The following is a 27993-nucleotide window of genomic DNA, read 5'->3' as shown; positions in this document are numbered from 1 at the left end:
CACAAAGTGCGTCAGAAAAAGCCTACGTGTTTCAATTGTATAGTGTGCTATTAGTGTTCCGTGACACTTATCTAAAGTTATATCATGTCACTTAACAAAAGTAAGTGGTTTTAGAACCAGTTTTAATTGGTTTGAACACAGGCTCAAAACAGCTTATTAAGCAGAAACATTATCATCCCTCCGAGGTCACAGCTGCACTCTGAGTTACGAAAAGCCAGTCACTCCCTACATGGGTGTATTTCGGGCCATGTGCCAAACAGAGCTACAGATCAGGGCAATACATAGGCAAAAATCCTTACAGGAGGTAAAAAGGTCAGAAAGAGAGAGCTGGCGATGGTAATGCAGATGAATGTACATGTGGCGTGATACAAAATAAAGTGCTTAACTGTTAAATCACAACCTGGTGTGGATACTTTACAGTCAATATGTATTTTAAGAGGTTTGTCTGGAGTTTTTTTTTTGTATTTTAATGATTTAAAATCAATGTTTCTTCACCAGTGCTACAACTGTTAGAAAAGGTGCTTCTCTTGCATTTATTAAATACAAGCCTGTGAACATGAGAACAGATCTGTACACTTTATTTTAGGCACTCGCCCACAGGACTACTGAGACACAAACATCAACTAGTCATCATCAGTTTTAATTCAGCCTCGGGCTAATGGGCGAGCATTCGTTTCAAACCCCGCCTTTTTCTTACCTAGTTAAGCATGTAACTTCCAATTGTACTAGAATTGTCATCTTTCAGCCTTTCTGCTGTAGCATTGGTTAAAACTAAGAACATGGGATTTCAGAAGGAAGTGCTCCTGTGTGTTCCTGTACCCCAGTATTTTTCAAAATGGGTACCTGGTCCACTTCTAGTCTACAATCAGATTAACTTATTTTCCAATTTAGCTAACTCAGACTGGTTTTCAGAGCGCTTGTAAAAGGTCAAGTTTTCAGCCATGTGGCTGCCTTTCCTGTCAGCGTAAGAGGATTTTCTTGGATCATGAAATACAGCCACATGGTCAAAAACAAGGCCTGCAGCTCACAAGCTCAAGCCAGATAGTGACAGCAATTACAGCCGAATCTTAAATCTGTTTATGCTAGACAAAGGTGAAATCTGGTAGATTGACATAACGTGAACCTGCTACTTTGTCAAGTGAAAGAGTTTCACTGAGTCAAGCAGAAGAATTAATCCGGACAAGTTAAAAGATTGGAGTGTCTGTAGAATATCAAAAGTCACATTTATTAAAGTTCATTCTCCTGGGTACCACTTCTTTGCAAGCAAGCTTATCTACGAGCACTTTTAAAACATTTTCTAAATGTATACACTTTCAAATGCAATCAGTTCAGTCAAGACCATTATAAATGTTAATTTAACTAGACGTCTGAAAGTATCTCCAAACACTGACAACAAGGATGTGATTTTTATTAAAAACATAAACACTGCCGCACTTGAACTTCCTTCAGAATGCTTCAGACACAGTACTGTATTTGGTGTAAATGTCCACAATCCGACATACATCCCAACGTCCATCTTGTTGGCAATATTAAAAACAAAACAACAAAAAAAACGAGAGCAGTACCTACTGTAGCTGTGCCAACAAGATTATGCATGTAAAATAATACCTCACTTTAAAATTGTAAGCAGTCAGTCAATTTATGGACATTTTGGGATGTTTATAGGAATCAATTTAGATTTCAAGCTTGAGTAATTTCAGGGAACCTTAATTGCAAGTGACCTGTTCAAACTGTTAAATGAATGTTACAACAAAACAAATGCAAATGCTTTTCTGTAAAGTTGCCATACATTTATGCAGGTTTTTCCAAATTTACCTGGGAATGCTCTCTTGATGAAATAAAATAAACATTGAACAATAGCTCTTACTTTGAAAAAACATTTTTCCCCCCAGAAAAGTAATACTGTCCAATTTGGCACGTACTGGCAACAGCACACTAATAAAACCCTATTCAGGTACTGTACTACTATTTACAATCTATTATTACTTTTGTGTAATTTACATTTTGTTCTGTTTTTTGTTTCTTGCATAAGAAAATCATTCAGTTAAAGGAGTCATACTTGCCTCCACAGAAGGTTGTACTGCATCAGGTTCCTGTTGTTAACTATGTTGACCCTATATTAAATAAAGTGTGTTCTTTTGTCACTATTATGTGTTTTAGGGAAATGTACTATACACACGCATCCTTAAAATGGCATATCTATTTTATAAATTAGGCCTGGGCCACTCAATGTGTGCATCTGTACTTTGAATCTCACTGTACTTCAAGCCTTACACTGTAATGTATTATTTTCAACAGCTCACAGAATTCTGAAACTCACAAAATACAAAAATCACTGAATACGAAGAGTACTGGGGTTACCGTGCTTTAAAGAACAATGTTACGGTTAATAATGAGACCTAGGACCGAACATTCAGGGACCAATACAATTTAAACCCACTGGGTGTCTCAATGATGATGACCAAAAGTTCAAAAGGTGGAGCACTGGAACACTGAGTTAAAAAAAAACAAAAACAAAACCAGGAATGCTTTCATTTGACAAGTATACCACTGATTCTGCATAAAGTATAGGATTAACAACCATTAAAAAAAACTTGATAGGTTTGTGGTTCAGTGATAAAATAAAAATAAACAAAACAAGCTCAAAGTTGCATTCAGCTACTCATTGTCTTTGCCTACACCAGTCCTACACAATGAAAAACAATTGTAGTGAAAAGCTTTTCTCGCAGAATTCTGGATGAGAAGTTTGTGCATCTCCAACGTTTCCCCTGCACCACTATCTGGTCTAGCCCAACCATCCACCCACAACAACATAATCTACCGTTCCTGTCTCCAGTGGTTGAAAAGCTTTTGACAAAAAAGTTTATAAGTGGTTGTTTTTTGAAAGGTAAGCTATGAGCGCCACGGCGACACCAACATAAATCCCAGTTCCGATGGTGATGGAGAGCACAGCCAGGAAAAGAGCCCGTCTGGAGCTGGAACTTGCCTGGTGAAAATCTCCTTTAGCCAATGCCTTGTTGGTCTGTAAGGAAGAAATAAAAAAAAAAAAATATCAGACACGATTGCATAATTATTTCACTTCTATGCAGAACCAAAGGTTGAGTTGCAGAGGGCTCAGACTGCTACTTGCACCCATCTCCTCTTTGCCACGAATCGTCAGCTAATTCTGGTCATGTTTACACTTTTTGGACTAGATTCTGAAAGCACTCCACATTGTCATTGCCTTGCAAAAGTATTCAGACCCCTGACCAATTCTCTCATATTACTGAATTACAAATGGTACATTGAAATTTAGTTCTGTTCTTTATTTTATTTTAAAACACTTAAACTCAAAATCAATTATTGTAAGGTGACATTGGTTTTATGTTGGGAAATATTTTAAAGAAAAATGAACTCTGTAGCTCCTTCAAAGTGATTGTTGGCCTCTCTCTGGCTTCTCTCACAAGTCTTCTTCTTGTTTGAGTGTTGAGTTTTGAGGGACGGCCTTTTCTTGGCCGTGCCTGGGTGGTGTGATGCAGCTTCCACTTCCTGATTATTGATCCAACTGTGCTCACTGGGATATCCAAACACTTGGATATTATTTTGTACCCTTTCCCTAATCTATGCATTTGTATTACTTATCTCTAACTTCTGTATAATGCTCTCTGGTCTTCATTTTCCTTCAGATTCACAGCCTTACCAATGACCCTTCAACAATGGGGTTTTTATCCAGAAAATGTGACAGCAACTTTAATGGTTCACAGGTGGGAGCTTTCTCAGCACAGGGGTTGAATACTTATGCAAGCAAGCTAGTTCAGTTTTTTATTTTTTCTTAAAAATATTTCCCAACATAAAACCAATGTCACCTTACAATAATTGATTCTGAGTTTCAGTGTTTAAAAATAAAATATCAAACAGAACGAAATTTCAATGTACCATTTGTAATTCGGTAATATGAGAGAATTGGTCAGGGGTCTGAATACTTTTGCAAGGCACTATATATATATATATTATATATATATATATATATATATATATATATATATATATATATATATATATTATATATATATATTACATTCATTGGAGAAGCATACAAACTTCAGTTTCATTCGCTATACAAAATTACGATTACAAGCATATAAAAGACAAGTTATATACTTGTATAAACAAGTTATGTAATTAAAAAGGATTCTTAAAGCATTTTAACTAACTTTTTTTTTTTTTTTTTTTTTTTTAATTTAGTCGTCTCCAATTTTTTTTTACCCCAGTTTTCTCCCCAATTTAGTGTGCCCAACTATTATGTGTATGCTCGGCTCACCGCCCGGTTGCTGTGTGGCAGCCAGAGATTCAAGGGTGGTGGGGGTCTTAGTTATGTGTTATTGAAGGCGGCTGGTTGTTTTTAGCAGCCTATTAAAGTTCCCTTGGTGCTTCAAATGCAACTCTTGGCTTCTTTCTACAAACACACAACACTATATATAGACATACACGTTTTCTGTGATATTGTTAAAGTAAAGCACTGAAAGCACAGGGAAACATAGGATACAGACAAGTACAAAAATGGTAAACTGGAGAATTACTGTGCACGTTTATTATGGTAAACTTCCATATATATATATATATATATATATATATATATATATATATATATATATATATATGAATCGAAAGGTAAATTTTGAGGGAAAACTTTTTTTAGATCTACGTTTTGGCCATTCTTCGCCGTGACCAGGGTTGCGCTACATTTACCACAGCACATTCAGTTTGTCCAGTAAGGGCGTGCCATTTTGTCATCTGTCAGTTACAGTGTCCAAGTGAATTAATTTTGTTAGTTATTTCTTTCCATGTTTCTTTTCTTAATGTTGTTTGACCCTACGAAGAGTTAAGTAATATTTCTTGATGTTTTTCCATTTAACTAACTAACTAAGAGGTAAATTTCGTCTATGTGGACATTTGTTTTCCTTTTCTTTTTGGCCAGCACCACAGTTGCATTAAGGTTGGAGTCTGCAGAAGCCATAGCTCGATCCTATTATACTTGCCTAGTACTTCTTTCTGTTCACAGCCTCAGAACCTCTGGGCTTGACGAGGCATAGCCCCGGCACCTCTTTAGATACGAAAGTTCAAAACACTATAAAATGTTATGCTCTCAAATGTGTTTTCTTAAAATTCTCAACACAGTTTTATCCATTCTGTAAGTTCTTGTCTGTGCTAAACAGAGACAGGGACATTTAATTACTTTATCATTTCAGATACGTGCCATAAAGATGACACTGGCTGCGAAAGAAGGACTGCAACTTTATTGTTGTTTTATACACAAATAAACTTACTTGATTTGAAAAAAAACTTGTTATATTTTGAATGTGCGGTTTTTAAGAACAGTATTATTCATTGTCATTGCTTGCGCCCCGGCACCTTTCTTTACAAATTAAGCACTGACTATACCAGTCACTTATCTTCCCAAAGGACGTTCTAACTCTTGACTTTCGGCACTGCAAATCTATTTATAATGAGATGTAAACTCTGATCCTGCATAATGAGTAGTGCTGTCTGTAAACTTGCGTAAAGAGCTGTTTAGTATATCACACACAAAAATTCTATGAAGGACAGAAGCTACAAATCCACAGTATTTATGAACATGTAAGTAATATTAGTACATAGAGCCCTTAAATTGTCATTTGATTTAAACTCTATTGGGGCTCTTCTTGCTGGTGGTTATCTGAGTGGTTACCAACATTACAAACATGTTAAACTTTAAACATGTTTAATCTTAACATTTAAACGTTCTTTTACTGCATTTTTTATTTTATGTTCACCTATCAAGTAATTTACTATTATATAACACAAACAAAAACATTACTAATAAAAAAAGACATTAAGATAAAAGAAGGTATACACTCATGTGCACTCAACATATCAAATTATTATTTGTTTATTTAGCAGACAGACGATTTACAGAGACTAGACCCTTGATTGCATTTTTTTTTTTAAATATCACATTAGCTTAGTTAGCCAGTGGATATTTCAACTCACAGGACGTACATATTAATATGCATAGCTGACTTTGGTCTCATGAGAATTTAGGTGATGCTGCAGCCAAATACGGTCAACATGTCATAATAAAAGCTGGACTGAAGGCGGTAGGTCAATTAAAAACATAAGGACCCTTGCCAGCCATGGAAAAAAAAATAATGTTCTTAAAAAGCATTTGCATAATTGAACATGCAGTAAGGTTGCAACAAGAGGAAATGGATAATGAAACTGACCCAAGTAATGCACTCTATGGAAACATAAAGAGGATGCTAATGTTATATTGTGCAACAATGACCTGCTGGGGCTAGTTGCTACAAAAGGCCTGACAGTTTCCATGACATTCTGTGTTAGCTAATTAGTTTCATATTGCCCTGTAATGTAATAATTTCCATTAAGTCATAATGCTGTAAAAGGCAAAACAGTGTTTGGAAGCATGCTGGAAGCATCCAAGTCACAACTCCAGTAGAGCTATTGCATTCATGCTTGTGACAGGACGACGGCAGTCAAATGTGGTACCGATGGGCACAAAAAGACGCTACAGGGAGTATACGAACAGTGGAGAATTATGAAAAGAAAAGAAAATATAATTAATTTTAACATTAATGTTTTTACTGCTATCTATCGTGAGCCCTTTTTGGAAATATGGTGCCAATATCTTTAGTAATATACTATACATATTACATTTACAAGTGTTTTACTTCTGAAAAACATTTGTTCAGTTAAAACAGAACAGATATTTTACAGACATTTACAGATATTTTACAGGTGATATATTTTAATGATCTAAATAAACAGTGGTAGACCCTAACTAACTCTATTATTATTATTATTATTATTATTATTATTATTATTATTATTATTATTATATGTACTAAACATATTAATGTTAGATTATTAAAATGAAATGAATCCTAGGTCTTTGTTTAAACTATTTCCTTAAAAATGTAACTAATTAAATCTCTGACTAGGTCTTAAAAATTATGTACCAGTTATAATTTAATTATACCTATTAAACCTGTAGTTATCTACCCCTGATTTCAGAATTTTTTTTACAGTTGATTTAACTTCTCACTGTTCAGAGAGCCAGCTGTGATAAAACAGATTCTTCACTGCAATATCTAACCTTGATACTGTATATTCAAACAGTTTACAAAGGTACAATATAATTAGGGTTAGACAGGTAGAAACAGACAAAAGTAGATAGATAAATGGATAGTAACATAAAAATAACGTAATGAATCAATTTTATTGAAACATTCCATTTAGGCAAATTAAATTAAATGAACAATCAAATATGTCTTCAGAGAACAGGCAGAGTTTAGAAAATGGCCACCACAGGAACCAATTTTTCAACATTATTGTTTCAAGTTAATATCGACAAGGGGAAAAAAAAAAATGTCATGGCTGCAATCTCCTTACAAGGAAAAAGAACATTCCCTCATATCTAAAAACTGCAATTGTTCAATTGAATACAGGAAAGATAGCTGTACAATTTCATTGTATTAATAATAATAATAATAATAATAATAATAATAATAATAATAATAATAATAATAATAATGTACCATTGCTCTGTCCTGCTAAAACTATCGCCGAACACAATTAAGAAAATAAATTCTACTGTGTGCTGTGGCTGACATCATACAGAAAAGATACTTATGCACCTCAGTTGGAACACTGTCAAAGAAAACGTAATACAAACTAGAAGTATTACAGTACAATATTTTCAGGAAAAATAACAGTGAAATGTATTGAAATTTGCACAATTCACAGACAAGGATGAAATGTTTTCAATATAGCTAAAACACATTCAGGAATTTGAAGCTGGGGCAATTAGGATATTGCATTACTGAAGATCTCCTTTGGGGGAATTAACCATGACAATGAATCTAATTGGTTGTGTATGGATAGAGCCAGGCCATGTGGCTGAAGTGTTTCTACAGGGGAATCATTAAAATACATAGCAGTGATGGAAATAAGACTCCTGTTGCATAGTAATTTGATCCATTCCTGGTTTTGCTTACTATGAGTTTAATAAGACACACCTGAGCTTGCTAACTATACACAGGGGCTAATCAAGCACATTAATGCCTGGAATGCGTAAAACTGTTATGCAACAGCAATTATTTCCATCCACACTCAAATGAGATTCTCTCTTTAGTTCTTGTTAATCTCTCAGCTAGAAATCAGGTTATGCCTTCATTTGAGTAGGCTATGCTGAACTGCCTTGACCTTTGAACTTGTAATATCAAAGGACGTTGATATCAAATGTCCAGGTTTTAGCTCTCAGGCAACGTTTACAGTCTTCACAGTGAAAACTTCTTTCAACTTTCTGGTTCGTGTGTTTCAGAGATTCATGCTCTGCTCACTAAGAAATTTTGTACAGAAAAGTTCAAATACCACAAAGTTATGAGCCTTATTTAACAGTAAGGCCTTGTGGTTGTTTGAACTAAGGATGAATACAGTTTTTGCAACCTTACTAAAAACTATACATTCATTAATATTGCAACAATAGGTCTGCAAAGAATATAGCACCAGATATATGGAATTATTTTGTTTCCTACTATGATTTTAGTTTATTAAAGTCATAAACTAATTTAAGTCATACTAGGGAACAAAATATTTTTGTATCAAGCATTTACACTGTTTACTCTATGTAAAAAGCAGTAATTAACTATAATCAATAGCTGTCAAGACTATACTCCCTAATCATGCTAATTTGTTACTTTCTTCCATTTCTCTGCTCTTTGTACTAATGGCAGTGAAGAAGACTGTCACTATTAGCAAAACTTGACCAGGACTCTTACCTTTTATGCCTGATACCAGCGTCCATTCCCCACAGTGCCACTTATAGGGATGTCTGGTACCTGACAGAATCTGTCAGGCACAAAAGCCAGGCCCTTGGGGCTCCAGTCTGATTTCCATTGCAGGAGCATTCATTAGTGTAGACAGATACCCAACTCAAGCTGCACCTTACTGGCAAAATAACTGCAGTTGAGGCAATAAACACAGATATGGAAAAAGATGCAGTCATGGAAGAGGCAATTAGATGCCTTATGGTGCCACTTTTAGTCAGGATAGCAAAGCTGTAGAGTATCTGTCAGCTAATACAGAAACTAAAATAGTAAAAAATGCACATCTCAAATTTGAGAGAATGGTTAAGCTGCAATGTCGTTGAAACACTTTTGATTTTGAAGTAGCACTCCTAATACACAGAAAAGATTAGCGATCCATAGAAATGATTATAGCTAATGCTCTTAATGTAAGATACAATACATATAACCATACAATTAGTTACTACAGTAATTATAATAATTTTAGAAAAATACATTTTACGGGGGGGGGGGGGATCGCCCCCACCCACGGCCCCCGTCCACACAACTGAATTTACCAAAACTATAAACAACATGTCCCAACCTGCTATCAAAACCATACAAATCATTCCAAAGCCAGCTGACTGTTGTATCTGCTGTTCAATTGGTTTGGTGAGTATTGTATGATAAAAGTCATAACCAGCTATACCATGGGCTACCCCAACTAATCATAACAGAAATTTCAAATAATATGTAAGACACACATCAAACCATATAAAGTAAGCGTTAACAGCCACCAATCTTTTAAATATGACTTTCAGCAGGACAGGCTCTAACAGTACCTTTAGAAAGAGAATCATTAAACATATTCAGTTATTAACATTAAAACTGCATCACACCAGGCTTTTTTCATATGACCTACCCCAAAAGCAGTAACCTTTAAAAAAGTCTGCAACTTTAAAGGAAAAACATAATGCATATGGACACAATGACCTAGAATGTATTTGTTTAGAATGGAACTAAAAACAGCATACTGGCTGGTTGGTCAAATTCCAGGATCAACCTTCAGAAAACAGAATAATAATTAAACCATCTACAGACACTCCCTTTTGTCTCAAGAACTTCTACTGAAGGAAATATGAATGGTAAATATTATTAGGAACACTTGTCCAGCCTAAATGTTATTAATTATTAAATTAAGGCCATTATATAGTTTGTATGTTACACTTTTTTCTATTTTTTTTATTTTATTTTTTTTGCTTAATCATTATTGTGTTTGATATTCCAAAAAGTATATATTGAATATGGTATATTTTAATAATACATTTTAAAGACGCTGATATTGATGTGATAAAAACCATCAGAACTTTCTTTGTATCAGATAGTTTATATAAGATCACATGGAAATTATGTCAAATTAGGATTAGTTCTACGGTTTAATTATTTTCATGTAATTATATTTTATACAAAATATTGTATAGGCTGCTCAGCTAAATACCAGCTGATTTCACTCAGCATCTGACCTCACATGGAAGTGATAGCTTGAAACCTACAGCACCCTATATGAAGTTATATAAATAATATAAAGTTACATAAGAATACTTAAACACTATAGCTAATCTTATGGGAACACCATTTATATGATACAAACTCCTATGAGTTGCCTGATACAAACTCTCTGATAGACATTTCCGATGGTTGTATCACATCATGGGTGAACTATATATAACATACATTTACCAGTAAACAAATGACATTTACTTTACGTTACATTTAAATCTATCACTCTTAATTTCTTTCAAAAAACGGCCTACAAATCCTATAAAAGATACAAATCACCTTCCTGTTGTCTCTCCTGTACTCTGTTCGCCCCTCAAAAAAAGCAGACTGGTTTCTAAATCTGGAATCTATCTACTCATCCATCTAAACTGCAGCAACCTCTATCTTGCTTCTAACTCCCACACAAGTCCTGCAACTGTTTACTGTCTGCCTATCTACAGTATCAATCATGCTTTAAATACAAACCATAGAGGTTGATTCAATTGCTCCTTAGAGAAGTATTGATGGAAAATACACCAGTAGACTTCTTGAACCTTAAACAATAAGACAAGCTATGCTGTGGCCTTAAGTAGGTCTAACAACCTAGAAGTACAAATGCCAGTCTGATAGTTTCTCTTGCCCCCTACTATTCTAAACACAAATTGCATTTTAGGATAATGCGCTGAGAGATGTGAAATGTTTATTCTACAAAACCTTAGAACCTGTCATATTCCTTCCATCAGATCAACATATGATAAATGAAGGCAAGTGATGTTCACATAACCAAATATTTCTCACCTGACCTCAAGTGTTAGCTTAGCTAGTAACATGTGGAAGTGTACTAAAACAATATAAGCACCATGATTCTAACAGTGAACATTTTAACTACATTTTCTCTGGAATCCTGGAGAGAACAACAACAGCATCAACCACTGTGCTGACTTACAAAGGGTGAAAAGATTCATTACACATTGGTATTCCAGATAAAGAACTACATGAACTACACAATTATGAAGTTCTGAAAGGAATAAAGTTAAAGTCCTCAGTCATCAGTAAAAATGACTTTCAAGGAAGACCGAAGTTTCCACTATGAACTGTAATGTGTGCCTGAGGTTACATCCAGTAGCCGTGCTCCTCTTCCTGGGTTTGTATTTTGTTATTGGCATAATACCCACATGCTCATTAAAAATATATATCATTGTCTATTACAAATATTGAAGCTACAAGTAAAAATCTGAAGCACAAGATCTTTCAGAACACAAGGATTACTGTTTCTTTTGATCTTTATAAATACATAGGCTTTTAGAAGAAGATGGAGTGCACTTCACTTCAACCACAAGAACTCATTTCAGACAAACAATATGTTACTATATTAAAAAGCTACCGTGTTTAGGCCTATGGCATTTTTATCATAGATGAAACTTCAAGGTATTCATAATGACGGTTATATTTAAGTACTTATATTTTATGTTGCCATGGAAACAGAACTCTATATCGAAAATTCATAGGTACATGCAAGAAATAAGGAGCGAGACGACTGCAGCAAGATCTTGTTCGCTAAACAGCAGACTTTACTCAGCAAGGGTCAGCATACAACAACACAGCCCACAGAAGCACATGGTGCCCCTTTATACATGATATTGCTGGTAAAACTATAGCTGTGTGGTCCAAGTTGGCGAGTCTGCCCAACTTGTCCCTCAGTTTTGCTCGTAGATATATAAATTATTATAACACATTATCTACGCCAGTGGTTCTCAACCCTGGTCCTGGTGGAACACTGCCCTGCTGGTTTTTGATCAAACCAAGCACTCAGTTACACAATTGAACCCTTAATTGAACTAATAATTTGCATAATATGATACTCTATTTAAAAAGATCAGATTAGGCCAATTATTAGTTCAATTAACGGTTCAATTATGTAATTGAGTGCTTGGTTGGAACAAAAACCAGCAGGGCAGTGTTCCACCAGGACCAGGGTTGAGAACCACTGATCTAGACACACATGCACTACTGCCCAAAACCAACTCCAAATAGCCATATTGTGTATTATTGTGTGCTAATATATTCTTTTGCATTATTCTGTTTATTGTATATTCAAATTTCATGTGATGGAGATCACAAACCTTCTGAAATATAAAAAAAAAGTCAAGCTACACTCTCTGTACTTCAGAGAGCCTTCATGCTACTAAAACTGTCAAAACAATTCTTAGATGATGCTGGTTGTTTTATTAAAAAAAAAAAAAAAAAAATTGACTTCAAAAATGAAGCTTTAAAGCCTTACAGTTGGGTCCATATATGACAGCTCCCTGGAAAAGTGAATTAATTGAAGTATGTCTACTTATACCACCCTGAAACTAGGCAAACAGAAAAAGTGAAAATATACTGGCATGTAGTGGCACTAATTGTTTTCCTCTTGAAATAGCTTTCTCAGTAATTGTGGACCAGACTGCTGGAACATCTGAATTATTAACAGTGTGGACTGTTTCAATGGCACTTTATCTAAATTGCACATCCAAACTCATTTTAATGGGAGTGAATTTGAAACCATCTTTTTGCCTGACAGTGAGTGATAAGATAACAATGAAATGTCGGAACATTATTTATTTATTATTATTTGTTTATTTCTGCCCGCGGCTGAACCTCTTTGTTTGCATATAACTGCATTTTAGGTACATAGATACTAGCAGAGTATCCAAAAAAATAGTTTACTGTGATTTCTTTTTAGAATTTTGAGCAGCATTACTGATCATCTTACAGCAGGGCAATACATTTTACAACCCTGAGATTATCATAATTCTGTATGATACACAGTAATTTATTAGGTTATGGGTGGTTGCAGAAAATCACTAGCTTTTAACATTGGTTGTGTGTGTTGTGAGGTTGTGACCCATCGATCTGAGCAGTTGTATATGGACTCGAGCATTCGCCCATTGGGTCCCTCACCTTTTTGCCTGCTGTGCTAGAGGTTACTTTGGGAATGTCATTAGGAGAAGCACATCATGATGGAAGACTTGAGGCAGTGAATCGGAGGCTGAGATTGTTACAATAATGGCTTGTGCCCTAGACAGGTCTTACATCAGTACAGCACCTGTTGCTCACACCCCCCAAAACATATAAGGAACTCCTTCAGCATCAGTAGCTATTGCTTGGGGTAATTTTCTCTTTCTTTGTTACAGTGCCTTGAAAAAGTATTCAGCCCCCATCCATTTTCTCACATTTAGGAGTCTCACAGCCTGGGATTTTGATGCATTAGATTGGGAATTTTTATTTGTGAGTCACACATTCTTCTTCACAGAGCCCCCCCCCCCCCAAAAAAAAAACAAAAAGTAAACAATAAAATACTAAAAATAAAAAAACTGAAATGTCATCATTTTTTAAGTATTCATCCCCCTGGGTCAATACTTAGTTGAACCACCTCTGGCAGCTATTACAGCCAGCAGTCTTTTCAGATAAGTCTCTATTAACTTTGCCCACCATGATGGAGCAACATTTGCCCATTCCTCCTTGCAAAATTGCTCATGCTGTGTCAAATTAGCTGGGGAACGGTGATGGACAGCAATTTTGAGGTCTTGCCACAGATTTTTGATGGGATTAAGGTCAGGACTCTGACTGGGCCACTCAAGGACATCTATTTTCTTCGGTTTTTTGGCAGACGGGTGCAGGTTTTTATCCAGTATTTCTCTGTATTGTGTGCCATTCATCCTCTCATCAATCCTGACAATATTACCAGTCCTTGCTGCTCAAAAGCATCCCCATAACATGATGCTACCACTGCCATACTTCATGGTGGGGATGGTGTTACCTGGCTGGTGCGCAGTGTTTGATTTGCGCTACACATACCGCTTAGTGTTCAGGCCAAAAAGTTCCACTTTAGTCTCATCAGACCACAAGATGTTCTGCCACATAACTGCAGTATCTTCTAGGTGACGTTTTGCGAACTCTTTGGGGGCAAGGCTATGTTTTTTTTTTCAGCCAGGGCTTCTTCCTTGCCACTCTCCCATAAAGGCCCTTTTTGTGGAATGCCTTGGAGATCGTTGATACATAAAAATCATTGTCCATTGCAGCCACTAACTTCTGTATCTCATTGGTCTCACAATAGCTTCCCTAAGAAGTGCCCTTTTTGTCCGGCAACTAAGTTTAGAGGGGCAGCCTGATCTAGGCAGTGTGGTGGTAGTTTCTATTTTTCCCACTTCTGTATGATGGACTGCACTGAGCTCCGAGGCATGTTCAATGCCTTTGAAATGGTTTTGTACCCTTCCCCAGATTTGTTCTTCTCTATAATCACATCCGTGACTTGCTTAGAATGCTCTTTCATCTTCATTTTAATTATTTCTTTTGAAAGTCTCTACCATACTGTGGGACCATACAGAGATAGCGGTATTTGTCCTCACAGATTCATTTAAAGCAGGTGATCCACTAATTTCTTACACAGATGGAGTCCATCAACAAATTGGGTGACTTGTTGAGGTAATATATTGCACCTGAGCAAATTTAGGCTTGCAAGGGTATGAATACTTTTTTCAATCTGATAATTTCAGTTTTTCATTTTTAGTAAATTGTTGAAAGCTTTTGAAAGTTTTCTTTTGATTTGACATTGTGCGCAAGGCTTTGTTGATTAGTGGGAAAAAATCCTAATTTAATCTATTTTAAATTCTGAATCTGAGACTCTAAAATGTGAAAAAGGGATGGGCACTATATAATCTAATTTACAGTAGTACCAAAAAACATGTTTATCAATGTCTTTTGTGTTGAATATAATACTATAATTGTATCATATAATTTGCCAACTACTGTTGTGTTCAAGGTTGAAGGGGATATTGTGTTTTGTTTGCTAAATGGATTGGAAGAGGCTAAACAGCCCTGAAAGCTAAATCTTGACCCTGCACAATTCTAAACACAATAGGAAATCTACACATCTCAAGGTCATGTAACCATTGGCAAAACAAATACAGTAGATTCTTGCTTTGTAGTCTGAACTGACCTATAATCCCAGTCATACTATTATAGTAGCATGTGTTTTGCTAGCAGCTGTAAAAAAATTCACAACAAAATTTGAAGTAAGTGACACCCCTGTCTCTACTTCTTCCCCCAGATGTCTGCTGTAATATAAGTATTAAGACAATACATTTTTTGTATGGTACAGTTTACAATCAGTAATCAAATTAACAAATTACTAAATCTAAATAGGTCTTAGTCCCAACTGTTACTTTCAAAAGGATTGATGTGTAATGGCCTTAAGGAAAAATTCTGTCATTGCTGTGTATTCTGACTGTATACTCATCCACTGTTATATACAGTATTCTTACTGAAGACCAGCTTTGGCCAAACTCTTTTTTGCTGCAGTTCCTAAGGGTGGAATGGTAAATGGGGTTGTAATGGAGCCTAAACTAAACACAATTTGTGATTATAATCTCAGTCTATTTTTGTTCAGCTACCTCAATTTAATTTGTATTGGAAAAACAGTTTATGAAGCAACCAAACCTTGTTTTGAAAATCTGTGTAATTGGATTTGTAATTTAAAGGGATGCACTTGAAGTATTCATAATTAAAAATAAAAATATGAAAATTATTAATTCACTGTGTTATTCTAATAGCCTTAATTGTGTTGCATGTCTGTGATGCATTAATATATTTAAATGTCATGCAGCAAACTGAAAAGCACCCTTAAACAGTGCCCGGGGCCTTGGCAGACTGGAGAATAGTTATCCTGGCAACTGACGGATAAGGGCATTGATGTCTTCCATCTTAATAGGAAATGTGCATTACAGACAGCTGTGCATCTGCAAGGTAACCTTGACATGTTTAATAAGCATACCGTATCTCAATCAAATTGAAACCCTGAGTGAAAGAAATCACAACAAAAACCCTATACTGTACATTCTGTTTGAGGCTTCAGAAGTCCAACTTTTCATGGCACAATAAGAGGCCTTCATTATTTTCTTTGTTGCTGATGCTCTTATGCAAGAGAAGAGATCCACAGAATAAAGACTTACTTTCAATACATGCATTAATAGGGACAGCTGGACCTGTTTCACTATAAAGTAACCTTATGAATACAAAATACAATTACTTGAAACATTCAGTAGTTCTTCCTCTACTGTATGTGAAAACACTACAGAAAGTATACATGATGAATGTAGCTCTTAAGAGATCAAAAGGAAAAGGAAACTTTTCAAAAATGTATAACAAAGCTCCTTTTTTTCTACAGCTTTATATCTGTATTATAACTGTTGTGACATTTGTTAGTTATTGTGGCAGGGTCAAGTATTTTCCTTTGTTTATTGGTGGAATTTGGACTCCCAACAGGTGGTGATGCTGTGTTTGCTAACTCCACATTCCTTACCAAGATGGTGTGGGCCTTAAGTCTAGTGTTTGGTTGAGGCAGCCATCTTGGTAGAGGAAACCCGCACTTGCTACAGATGCAATTTAGATTCTGATTCCGGTTCCCATACTATTTAGAAAAATATGTCCATATGTCAATGTGTGAGAAGAAGGGGTGGGGTATGGAAGGTCATCCGGGTCAATAACGCATACTTAGTATTGACGTGGATCAATCAGAATACATAAATTAGTAGGTGTTGTAAATAAATGTAATTAAACTATGCATTTGTTACATAGGCACTGGTCATTGTACAGTAGTATGGAAGGCCATCCAAGTCAAAAACGTATACCTAGCACATGTATTCATTTGGACCAATCAGGATACATAAAATACTACTCATTCTAAATAAATGTAAATTAATTAAGCATTTTCTACATAGTGGCTGGTCATTTTACAGTAGTACCTGTGTGATGGCTGGTCTTTTTACAGGTTTGCAGCATAATTACAAGAGATTTCAGGAATGAAACAGGCAGCACTCAGAACAGGATATCACCCACTCCTTTTAAAACAGGATTATAGCTTTCATCGTTCATGCTCGGGACACACCATATTTATCCCCAACCTCTATAAAAATCTACATTTCTGGAAGTCAGTTTCATTTCTGCAGCATGGCCATCCCTTTGCCGACCATTCTCTCCATCCCAGCAGTGCGTCTAACACGCTGAGGAATCACCAAGAGCCTCTCTCCTGCATCTTCTTCCAGACTCCCCATAACCACCGGTATACTCAACACCCTAATATCAATCCTCAGGTCAGGATGTTTCGTCGCCTAACCGCTGCCTTTGGATTTTTGAGAAGTTCAGAATTCACAGTACCCTCATCATCTAGTTTCCCAGCCATAGGCATCCACTCCTGCCACCTCTCACTAGTTCTAGATCTACATTACATCCTGTTCCTGACAGCATCCAAGAGAGACCTACTCCACCAAGGTCAATTCATCCAAATATCAAATATAGACTCCCCTCTCTTCTCCTCTCTAACTAAGTTCATATCCATTAATATACCTTTTAGTTCCTTAGATCCCCTTTTGATTGCTCTAAAACCATTATTACTAGATACTGGTTCTCTTCCCACCTCTCACCACCAGAGCAGTTCTTTATCCCCAATTCTACACCACTTCAGGATTGGCACAGTCTCTTCAGCAGCCAGAGCCTGCATCAGTCATCATCTGATCAATACCATGGGGCACTGGTCTTCCTCAGCAGTCAACTGCTACGTCTGATTGTTGCCATCCGATATTACCCCAGCACAACAGTCTATAGCTAGCATGCCTGGAGTGGGAGCACACACCCCACCAGAAACACCAGAGGTTTTCCCCTAATAAAAAAAGTGTTTTTTCCTCTCCACTGAGTGGATGGCCGACATATATTCCACTAATCGTCTAATTTAGTTAGTTTGTTTGTCATTGTTAGTCTCTTCTTTCTTTTTATGTTATACAATACATTGGCACACGGTTTTTGTTTGTCTTCACGGGAGCGGGCTTAGTGGGGAACTGGTGGTCCATCATTTTGGAGGAGTAGTGATTCTCACTTCCTGACCCATAACTCCATAGGTTCCCCATGCAGCCACACTATTCTTTTGCAGCTCATGTGCTTATTGCCTCAAGAAAGAATGTTCTTGCCTCAAGAAAGAAGAAAGCTTACTTGCTATTTTATCCTCCTGGGGTGTGTCCATCATACTTGTAGTGCTCAAGTCCCATAACTAACAATTAGTCGTGTTCTTTCAGATTCCCTTTTCTTCCTTACGTCAAAAAATATGCAAAAAATAAGTCAAACTAGACTCATCACAGCCACCGTGATCAGTCAGAAGTCCAAACCAAGGACAACAAAACATTTAGACTAATTAAGTGCATGTTTTTTCAGTTTTTTTGTTTTTTGTTTTTTTTTAAGTGCGAATTATAGTTATCTGATATATTATTGACAGAAATATAAAGTATTTGATCATTTTAATGGTTTTACATTTTTTAATAAATCAGTCTTATTAAAACATAATAGCACTCACTGGAACCAGATCCTTGATATTTGTGTCCGTTTCGTAGGTTCCAAAGCAGGAACCGGGTACCAGTTTTCAAAGGAACTGGTTTGCACATCTCTGTTGTTCCCCAGGGATAGATGCAGGACTGAGTCAAGGGGTGGAGTCTGGAGTATATAGGGGAGGTGTGCATGTTAGAGAGTTAGTTGTGCTGGGGGGTACTAGGAGAGAGGAGCGAAGCCACACTCTACACACAGTAAGATGTGAAAATGACTTGTTGCGTGACCTTGTGTTGTGAAAAGTGTTTGCAGGATTGCTGAAAACACTGACCCTGCTTCGAACTTGTTACCCAGAACTACCTAAGTGAACTCATGGATTACCTTACCGACAGCTCCTTTGCAAGTGCCATCACTGGAACTTGTAGTGACTCAATGATTGAATATATTGATTTACCTACATGTTTTGTTTGCCTAGTTTATTTTGCCCCACCCATGTAGATATCCCAGCTACAAGATATGTTCGGTCTTAATAAATACTTGGTTTTAAACTGCAACTTGTGACTGTCCATTTTGTGTACATTGCCCTCCACTCACTAAAGTGCAATCCCTCAGAGTTTTGTATAAATAATGTAATCTGCATGCTGTCCTAAATGTAATCATATTTAAAATAACCACTCCACAAAAATAATGAATTACATTGCAATGCCACACGTTGTAATCAGAGAAGGGTCGTGCTTATGCTGCTGCCTGTTCAACATATCCCATGAGCATTCAATAAATGATATAAATACAGCACCTCCACATTGGAGAACCTTTTTCATGCTCATCCCTGCTTTGCGATATATCATGTGTACTTTCAAGTTATTAATAATTTAATAACTAAAATGTATTTATAATGAAGCAGGAGATACAACACATGCGTAAATGTATACCTGCAAACTTGGGAATGTGCATCTCTACTACCCAGAATATCACAGTTTCATTTTTAATAACTAATTTACATTGAGATTCTAAGTAACATTCTGTGGTGTTACAGTATTTACAGTGATCCCTTATTAAGGCAGCCCTTTCTATCTCTATCTCTTTTTATATATATATATATTTTTATTTGAGTGCTGATCAACTGTAGTTGTATACAGTTGTGACTTGGACTGTACTTTAGGGTAGATGAAGTTAGACAGGTTCAGAATGAGAGCACAGTTAACAAACTTCAATAGCATTAAGAAGTTGGGCCAGTAAAACTAATCAGAATAACTGTACTGCAGCTTGCAACAGATTAAATCAAGGATGTGGCATGCAGTAATGGCAAACAGAAAACATTTAAAAAATCACTTCCCTACATTTTTTTCTTTAATATAACTTTAATATCCTTACCTGCAGATCTTTTGATGAGTCATACATGGCTCACTGCGCGCCAAGATACAGTTCTTTATGGCGGAAGTATCCCATTTAAGGTTGTTAATGGTTCAAAAAGAATACAATGACTAATGGCTGTCTCTGGTAATGTACAGTCAAGATTCCTCCAAACTAACACATTTAGCAAAATAATATGAAGGCAGTAACTCGAAGTTGTCTGGATTTTTAATATTTAATTAGTATTATTTTTTCTTTTTTTCTTCTTTTTTTTTGTAAACTAAACCTATTTGAGTTTTTAATCTGAAATGTAATAATAATAAAAAAAAATCAGTATGTGTCTGTGATTTTCTGGCCCACAGGATGTCTCTTTTGAACAAGCTCTGCTGAAGATAATTGTCTGTTGATAAGTGTCAGGGTCACTTATCTGTTCCTGTAGTCAATTATCTACAGGCAATGACAGTATTGCCTAAATGCATCATGAACAGCGACAGATAGCCATGTTTTTATTTTGGCAGAGTACAAACCTTTATGCCTTCTATATGTCACAGATTTTTTTTTATAATATCGTTCACAACTAACTGATCTTTGTTCCTGTTTGCAATCGGCACTTGTTAATTATCCTTGCATCCAGTGACTGAAGAGCTGCAGTGTCTACTCTTCTGTCAATGCTCCACACAAGATATATGAGAGAGAAGACAGTACCCCACTGCTCATCCCATCTGTGCTGTATCTCTAGGAAACATCCCATATATGTAAAGACTATCCAAATATTGATGTTCATCAGCCATTTATCAGTAGACCAAAAACACATATGTAAACTGCCGTATTAAAAGCGCTTGTTTATCATTTATGTTTCAAGCTTTACAGGAATATTTAGTTCAAGATACTAAAATGTTTCAGTTCATTGGGATAATGACCACTGTGATTTGTTTCAAAACACAAGCTTGTCACTGCCATGAGAGAGGTGATGCAGCTGCATGGTCCCTATAATGCATTATCTGCTCAATACAGGTGGAGTTCCTTCTTTAAGTATTAGAACATTTTACACCAGTTACAGCCAAGTTTTAGAGTTACCACTTACGTTTACAGTTATTGGTACTGTACCTACAGTAAACACTCATATTCCCATTCTTGTACTGTTTGGATTGTCTGATACAGAAAACACTTCTGGACAAGTAACAGGGACAAGCTACAATACCAAATTCGTCAGACTTTCTGAATAAGAGATGTATAACTGAATTGTGGCAACAGTTTGCTGATTAAACAGAGAACCTAGTGTTCCCCATCTATTAACTGTGATGAGGGTTAGAAGAGGCAAATGCCAAAAGTTAGAGAAAAGAAGTTGGACAGAGGAAACAAAACTTTCCAGTGTCTAACAGTAATTGTGGGGATTCAACAATTCACCACACATCCACACACAGATCAATCCCCTCCTGGCTTGTTTAATGCTCTTGAATTGGAAGAATGCTGCCAGAAGAAAGAACCTGAATGTAAAAAAAAAAAAAAATCTCAACAAATTTTGCTAAAGAACTGTTACATATACTAAGCATCTCTCCACCAAGATGAGAAGCTGCACGAGGACCGGAAAGAACGAGTTTATTATGTAGCAGATTATGTGGTAACAGTTAAATTGAACTTCTATTTTAGCATGTTTATGATAAAATGTTGAGACTGAAGTACAGTCACAGCCCAACAGAAAAACAAATTTTATAAGCCAGTAATAAAGTACACATTCTATAGATTGCAGATGAATCCATCTTACCTCATGTGATAAATAAAAGGCAGCAATTCCCAGTGGCCAGAAACAGCAAAGCATAGAGAAGACACTAAGACCCAAGTGATCTCTGGGGGGCATCAGCAGGAAATTGTCTTCACTTTCTGTGTCACTGGAATAATCACTCTGCAAAACAGATGAAACATATCAGTGCTTATAAATGAAGGATAGAAACTTTTCTCAGGTACCCGTACAATATTATAAAGCAAGCTAAACCTGAGAGTTCAGTATTATGTACCAATCTATCTGTTCAAGTACTGTTCTACTTTACAGTAGAATGATGTAATATACCATCATGTTACATTCTAAATGTAATGGACTTGTAATGTGTGATGGTTCCTGGTCTATTTGGGTATTGTTTGGTGGCACAGTATAACCACTGACTGAGGGAAAGGGGCTCTTTTAGACAACATGTGTTCTCATACCTTCCCTGGAATGGGAGAAATTAATCGTAAGTGCTTGTTTGCATCTAAGATGAGAAGTTAGCAGCTGGGAGGAAAGGGAGGCCAAGTGACAGACCAAATTAAAAGGCACTGACAGCAAATTACATGGGCCAAATTAAAAATGAGTCAGTCAAATCTGTCAAGTTTACAGTGTGATTAGTTTGCTTGTGTGCTATTTTTGACACCCCAAATATTATGCAAATCAGAAAACGGACCTTCACAGTACACACTGTGGGAAAAATACCCAATAACACTAGAAAGATAAAGATTTTTATCGAATAGACAAAAGATGCACTCCTTTTGAAACATTGGAGAGATGAAATTTGAGAAGAACTATTTAAATGTAAAAATGTACATGGGCTGTATGTATGTTAGGCCTAGAGTGAATCAGATACATTGTAAAGTCATTAATTAAGAATTAAATTAAAACTTGGTCAAATTCATTGGACTGGATATTTTGAAACATACACAATACCTGTCAGTTTACTAAGAGGAATACAACTATTACCATGATATAAAACTATCAAGAAACAACTTACCCTAGGATTAAAAAAACAAGGCACTGGCTGCAAAGCTTGCCAGTCATTGGAGGGTACAAGTGGTTGGATACTGACAGGAATTAAGAGAATGAAAGGGTGGGGAGATTTTCATTCTCAAGCTTTAATGACCTAGGTAGTGCACTACACGAAAGTAGGACATGCAAACTGGGCTATATCACTTGTGGAAAATGCAATGCACTCTGTGTTACTTCTTGGAAGTCTTCTTTCAAAACTGTACATGTAAAAACCCACACAGTGACAGGTAAGATTTATGGAATTATTAGCTACAGCCTCTTTTGTGCTACTGCAGCCCAAATGATTACAGCAGTGTGTATTCCACCCACTTGCTCCCCAGAATAGCCAACAAAATAGTGTATGCCAGTGTTCTATAATGCTGCCAAACAAAGAAACACTCACCTCCAGTTCTTGAAACTCATCCTCTTCTTCAACATCATACGAGAGCGTTTGAATTTTGGCATCTTCGGTCGAGAGGTGCATGAACTTGCCTTCAGAGTACCCTAGGCCTTCTGTGGTGGGTGACATGTCTTCAATGAAAGTTGTTTCACAGCAGTCTGTGCTCATGCTCTCAGTCCAAGATTTTAGTACATTCTCTGAATACAGGATGATATTGGGGCGATAATGGGAATCTATAGTCTGCTGAAGCGAACTTGGGTTAAGTAGCTGCTGGGACGGATGATTTTTATTGTTCTCCACAGTGCTTTGTGGTGGCAAGTTTACTACCACATGTTGGTATTGTGGTGCAGAGTACACAGAGACTAAGCCATCCTTGGTTTCCACCATCACGTTTCTAGTGTTGATGAGGCCATTTTTTCCCCCAGCTTCAGTGCCATTTTTTTGAATGGCAACATCGTTCTGTTCAATGCATTCCTCCATGTTCGTTTTCCTTGGTTACTTTTCATAGAACTCTTCTTACACACATTTGCTATGTGGTTTGTATTGTTCCGCTGAAAGGGGAAATGTGACATGTAATATTTATTATCAAGAAAAACTAGACAACACGATTATTACTTATTAATAAATATACACATATTAATATATAATGACAACCTGTGATGGGGTACCCCGCCCCTGTGCACAAGGATCTATTATGGGTATTGTTGGCATTTAAATGTATTTTGTATTATGAGTGTAGGTGTCTGGCAGCACGGCAGGGCGAAAGCCCTGCTGAAACACGAGTATGTGTGTGTGGGTGGAATTGTGGGTGACAGGGAAAGAGTTACAATTCTTCCTGCAGAAACACGTGGGAATGTGTCTTGAACCGTGAATTGAATAAGTGATTAAATTTAATTAAGGCTCCAGACATAGATTTATAAATAAGGTGATCATGGGTGTTAGCGGGGTGGTGTGTTCAGAGGCAGAATGTCAGGAGGTGAAGGAAAAGAATAAAAGAAAAAAAATAACAATGCTATGAGGGCTAGTTTAGAGAAGCACAATACTTGTTTGGTTCCATGCTCTGTTTGTCTGTTTTGGTCACCATGCTGTTTTGTTTTGTGAGAAGTGTTTTGTTTGTTCAATCTTTTTATTTATTGTTAAATGTGCGAACCAGCTCCTGACTTGCCACTCTGTGTTTATTCATTTCTTGGTCTGCCATTACTATTAAGCCACCTTGCCACTGAAGCATATATTATGTGTTCCTCAGCTATTGTATCCATTCACATAAAAAAAAAAAAAAAAAAAAAAAAAAACACATACACTACATTAGTGCACTTTGTCTTTTTTTGATATGGTGACATAGACTGCATTTAAATAAATGCATCACAAAATCTGCAGTGTATGATTTTTTTTAATTGAAACATTCATTTTAATTTATACAAGCGCTGATGAAGTTATATATACCCTACCCTGTTCTTCATGATGTCATTCTGTAGTCTCCCAATCTCTACACAATCCCCATACAAATAAGAGCAGAGTGAAGGAGAGACAAGCATCTTGCTGAAGGTTTCAGGTTCTACATTTTGCTAAACAATCAATCATTGACAGTCTTTTTCACAAAATGATTAAGCCATTGTGGAACAACCCTTCCCCATTTCTTCCTCAAAGCAATTAGCAGTAGACTTTTTTTTATGGTGGCATTTAAAGAGTTAATTCACTACCTCACTATGGATGCATAATGCATGGGACTCACTAAATTGAGGGTGACTCAGTCGTTCCAGTCCCTGTAGCCTTGAAAACATGAAGGGCAGCTTAGTGTGTTTTTTTTTCTCTTTTTTCTAAGGATTTCCATCTATTGTTTCTGTAGACATGGAGCTTATCTAAATAAGCGCCTGCAAAAATCATTGATTCTATATAGCATTCAACTGCATATCTATAAGCTTAGTAAGAAGTCCACAATCCAAAAAGGTTTTTTTTTCTGCAAGGCTTAGCAGTTATCACAGATGAGAAATGGCCTTTACAGTGGATGCAAAGCATGCTTTTACTCAAATGGTAGCCCTGACAGCTTTACCCTACAGATACTCTTTAAGTGCTAACAAACTTAAAAGCCATTGGACCAGACCCAATCAACTAATGCCCAACTACAAACCTGCATTAATGTATAAATATACTGTAAGTGAATAGCTTCTTAATGAATCTAATTTAGGCATGCTAATTCTGTACTTTTGTATTGATGGTAAATGTTATTTTAGTTGCTGACATCTTTGAACGTTCAACCTTCTTTAAAAATAGCTCAGTATATTTTTTATTTTTTTAAATTTTTTTTACCAATTAGCTGTGTTTTAAAGGTCTAGGTCTTTGCCATGGTTGTTTATTTATTGCTGTATTTGAAGTCGTGCAACCAACCACTTCAGATTGTTGTGAGCCAACGGTTTCCCAAAACTGATAATAATCAGCACATGAAGGTTTGTTATCTTTTTTCTTGTCAAGTTACATTCTGCATCGTACATTTGAATATCTTCCATATTTTCCATATTTTCCTTTTTGCATTTTTTTTAAATATACACTAGATTCCTTAGAGATTAGGAGCTCTAAAACACAATGCATAGAACAACTTCATATTTACTTTTATAGTACCTTTTGGACCCAGGTGGAAGGGTATAATGGATGCTGGAATGTTTTATTGAATAGTCTGCTAGAAATAAAAGACCTCATTTGGATGTTTGTTAATAAACTGTTCTTTTCCACAACAAAACATACAATAGTGCAGTCTTCAGATCTTTCCTCATAACTGAGTCTGTTGCTTTATAGTGTGCTAAAATGCACAACTGAGATGTTATAAGACTGGAATAAGAGAACAACATCAAAGTGACGGGCTAAATAGTGAAGGGGTTCAGAGACAGACTTGCGTAACCATACAGTCGTACATAGACAGAAGTGTGTGTAAATATGTGTTGTTGTAACACATTTCTATTTGGTGTAGTCATATATTTGTTTATTAAGTGGCCACAATTAGAAGTCTGGTCCACTTCAGGCTAGTACTTTTTTTTCTGAAGATCAGGAAAATGGAAGGTTCTGACACAAGTACACATTTACTATAATAGGTGGCTTAGGGTCCATTAGAACAGAGCAATAAATAAGCAAGGGGTTTCTCTGATGTTATAAAAACAAAATCAGAAGATTGCATAGTTTAAAATGAGTTTCTCATTGATCAACCCAAGTCATGTGTTATTATTTATGTACTTTGAAATATATTTTTATGAGAACAGGACAATGTTCATCTGTGACGATTTAAAATCCTAGCACTGAATTCATGTGACAGTTAATTAATAGGGTGTATTTTCATGTTGCAGGTGAGAGAGAGGAATGTAAGAAAGATGGTCATTCTAAAATGTACCTTTATTGTATTTCATATACTAGAAATGCTATATATACACTGTATCTACAGTATCTGCAAAATACATTTTAATAAAAACATTGCAACCAATGCACTCATTCTGAAGACATGTAAGCATGTAACTTGCTACTATAGAAACAAACCCATGTGCATATAAGGCAAAGCTACACCGCAAGACAACAATAAATGTGTCAGTTATTTTGATCATTGCACAAAAACCATATTACATAGACACTGAATTATTCTATTAGTATTCCATTAAATAATCTTACAGCTAGCAAGTATACTAATGTTCGTGTCTAAAGGATTTGAAAATGCTGTGCAGTATTTCACAAGATCTTAAAGCTAGACGGCGATTTTAACTTCATCGGTAGCTTTGTCTTTTACTGTATAAGCAGGAGCTGTCCACAGCACTTTCCGCCTAGCATTTCAGCAATATAGCTGAATACGTGATGATATTGTTGTTTCACTGTTGTGGTCTGTTTAATTATGTGTTGCATATGACACAGATAACTGACAGCATGTTAAAATCGTGTCTGAAGGGACATAACAATGATGTCATGATAATGCTCTTGAATATGACACATTCTCTATAATATTCTCTACAATGTACAGACACACACGGAACTCCTGGTTAATTCTTTTTCTTTTTTCTTTTTCTCGTGAGTACTCTTAACTTTTCTACAGCTTATATACAGTACTATTTCTAATACACACTAAAAATATTTAGTGTTATACATTCAAAATCTGTACGTAACAATCACACTTAATTAGCACAAAAAATAACATAAACAGAATACGGGAGTTAAATGATTACCAACAAATCGAATATATTCAATAATAGTCGAACGTTAAAGACACTCAGCTGAATAACGGTATACGGTTGGAATACATTAGACTACTTAAGTCATATTGGTGCATTCAATCAAGCATTTCCCAAGTTCGTGACCAGACTACCAACACACATACACTTACCTTCCAAGGTGAAACAGATTTGTGAATCGAGTATTCCTGCAACCAAAGAAATATCAACAAAATCTTCCCGAACGTTCGAACCAGTGTTCCTTTTTGTTAACTACACGGACCCTGCATAGTCACAGTTAATAATGCAAACCTCGCGGGTCGTTTCCAGGAGTTGCAAAACGAAGTCCCCAGCTGTCCGCCAGATTTCCTTCAGTTGTGATTTCTGCCCACGTCCAGAATAAAAAAAAAAAATGCAGGCTAGTACGACTGCTTATAGTGAGGAGTTGTTCTACAAGGGTGGAGATGCGTGTTCCAAATTCGAGTGATCAAAGAAGATCTGCGGTACTCCTTTATGAGAGACAGAAAGAGGGCACAAGCATTTGAAAGTGATGCTGGTATATAAGGATATTGAGTG

The 27993-nt window shown here is 36.2% G+C and overlaps 1 protein-coding gene across 1 annotated transcript; it reads right to left on the bottom strand.

Annotated features, from left to right (window-relative positions):
• Window positions 1-21: 21 nt before the first annotated feature.
• LOC121315767 (synapse differentiation-inducing gene protein 1) lies at window positions 22-27976 on the bottom strand. Its single transcript, XM_041250153.1, has 4 exons — window positions 27591-27976; window positions 23243-23790; window positions 21832-21969; window positions 22-3022 (listed from the first exon to the last, which is right to left on the bottom strand). The coding sequence occupies exons 2-4, from the start codon at window positions 23717-23719 to the stop codon at window positions 2864-2866; spliced, it is 774 nt and encodes a 257-aa protein (XP_041106087.1). The 5' UTR covers window positions 23720-23790; window positions 27591-27976; the 3' UTR covers window positions 22-2863.
• Window positions 27977-27993: the final 17 nt, after the last annotated feature.

This window comes from Polyodon spathula, chromosome 5 (genome assembly GCF_017654505.1).
Source record: "Polyodon spathula isolate WHYD16114869_AA chromosome 5, ASM1765450v1, whole genome shotgun sequence".
Taxonomy (NCBI): Eukaryota; Metazoa; Chordata; class Actinopteri; order Acipenseriformes; family Polyodontidae; genus Polyodon; species Polyodon spathula.
This window is presented reverse-complemented; position numbering and strand designations above follow the sequence as displayed.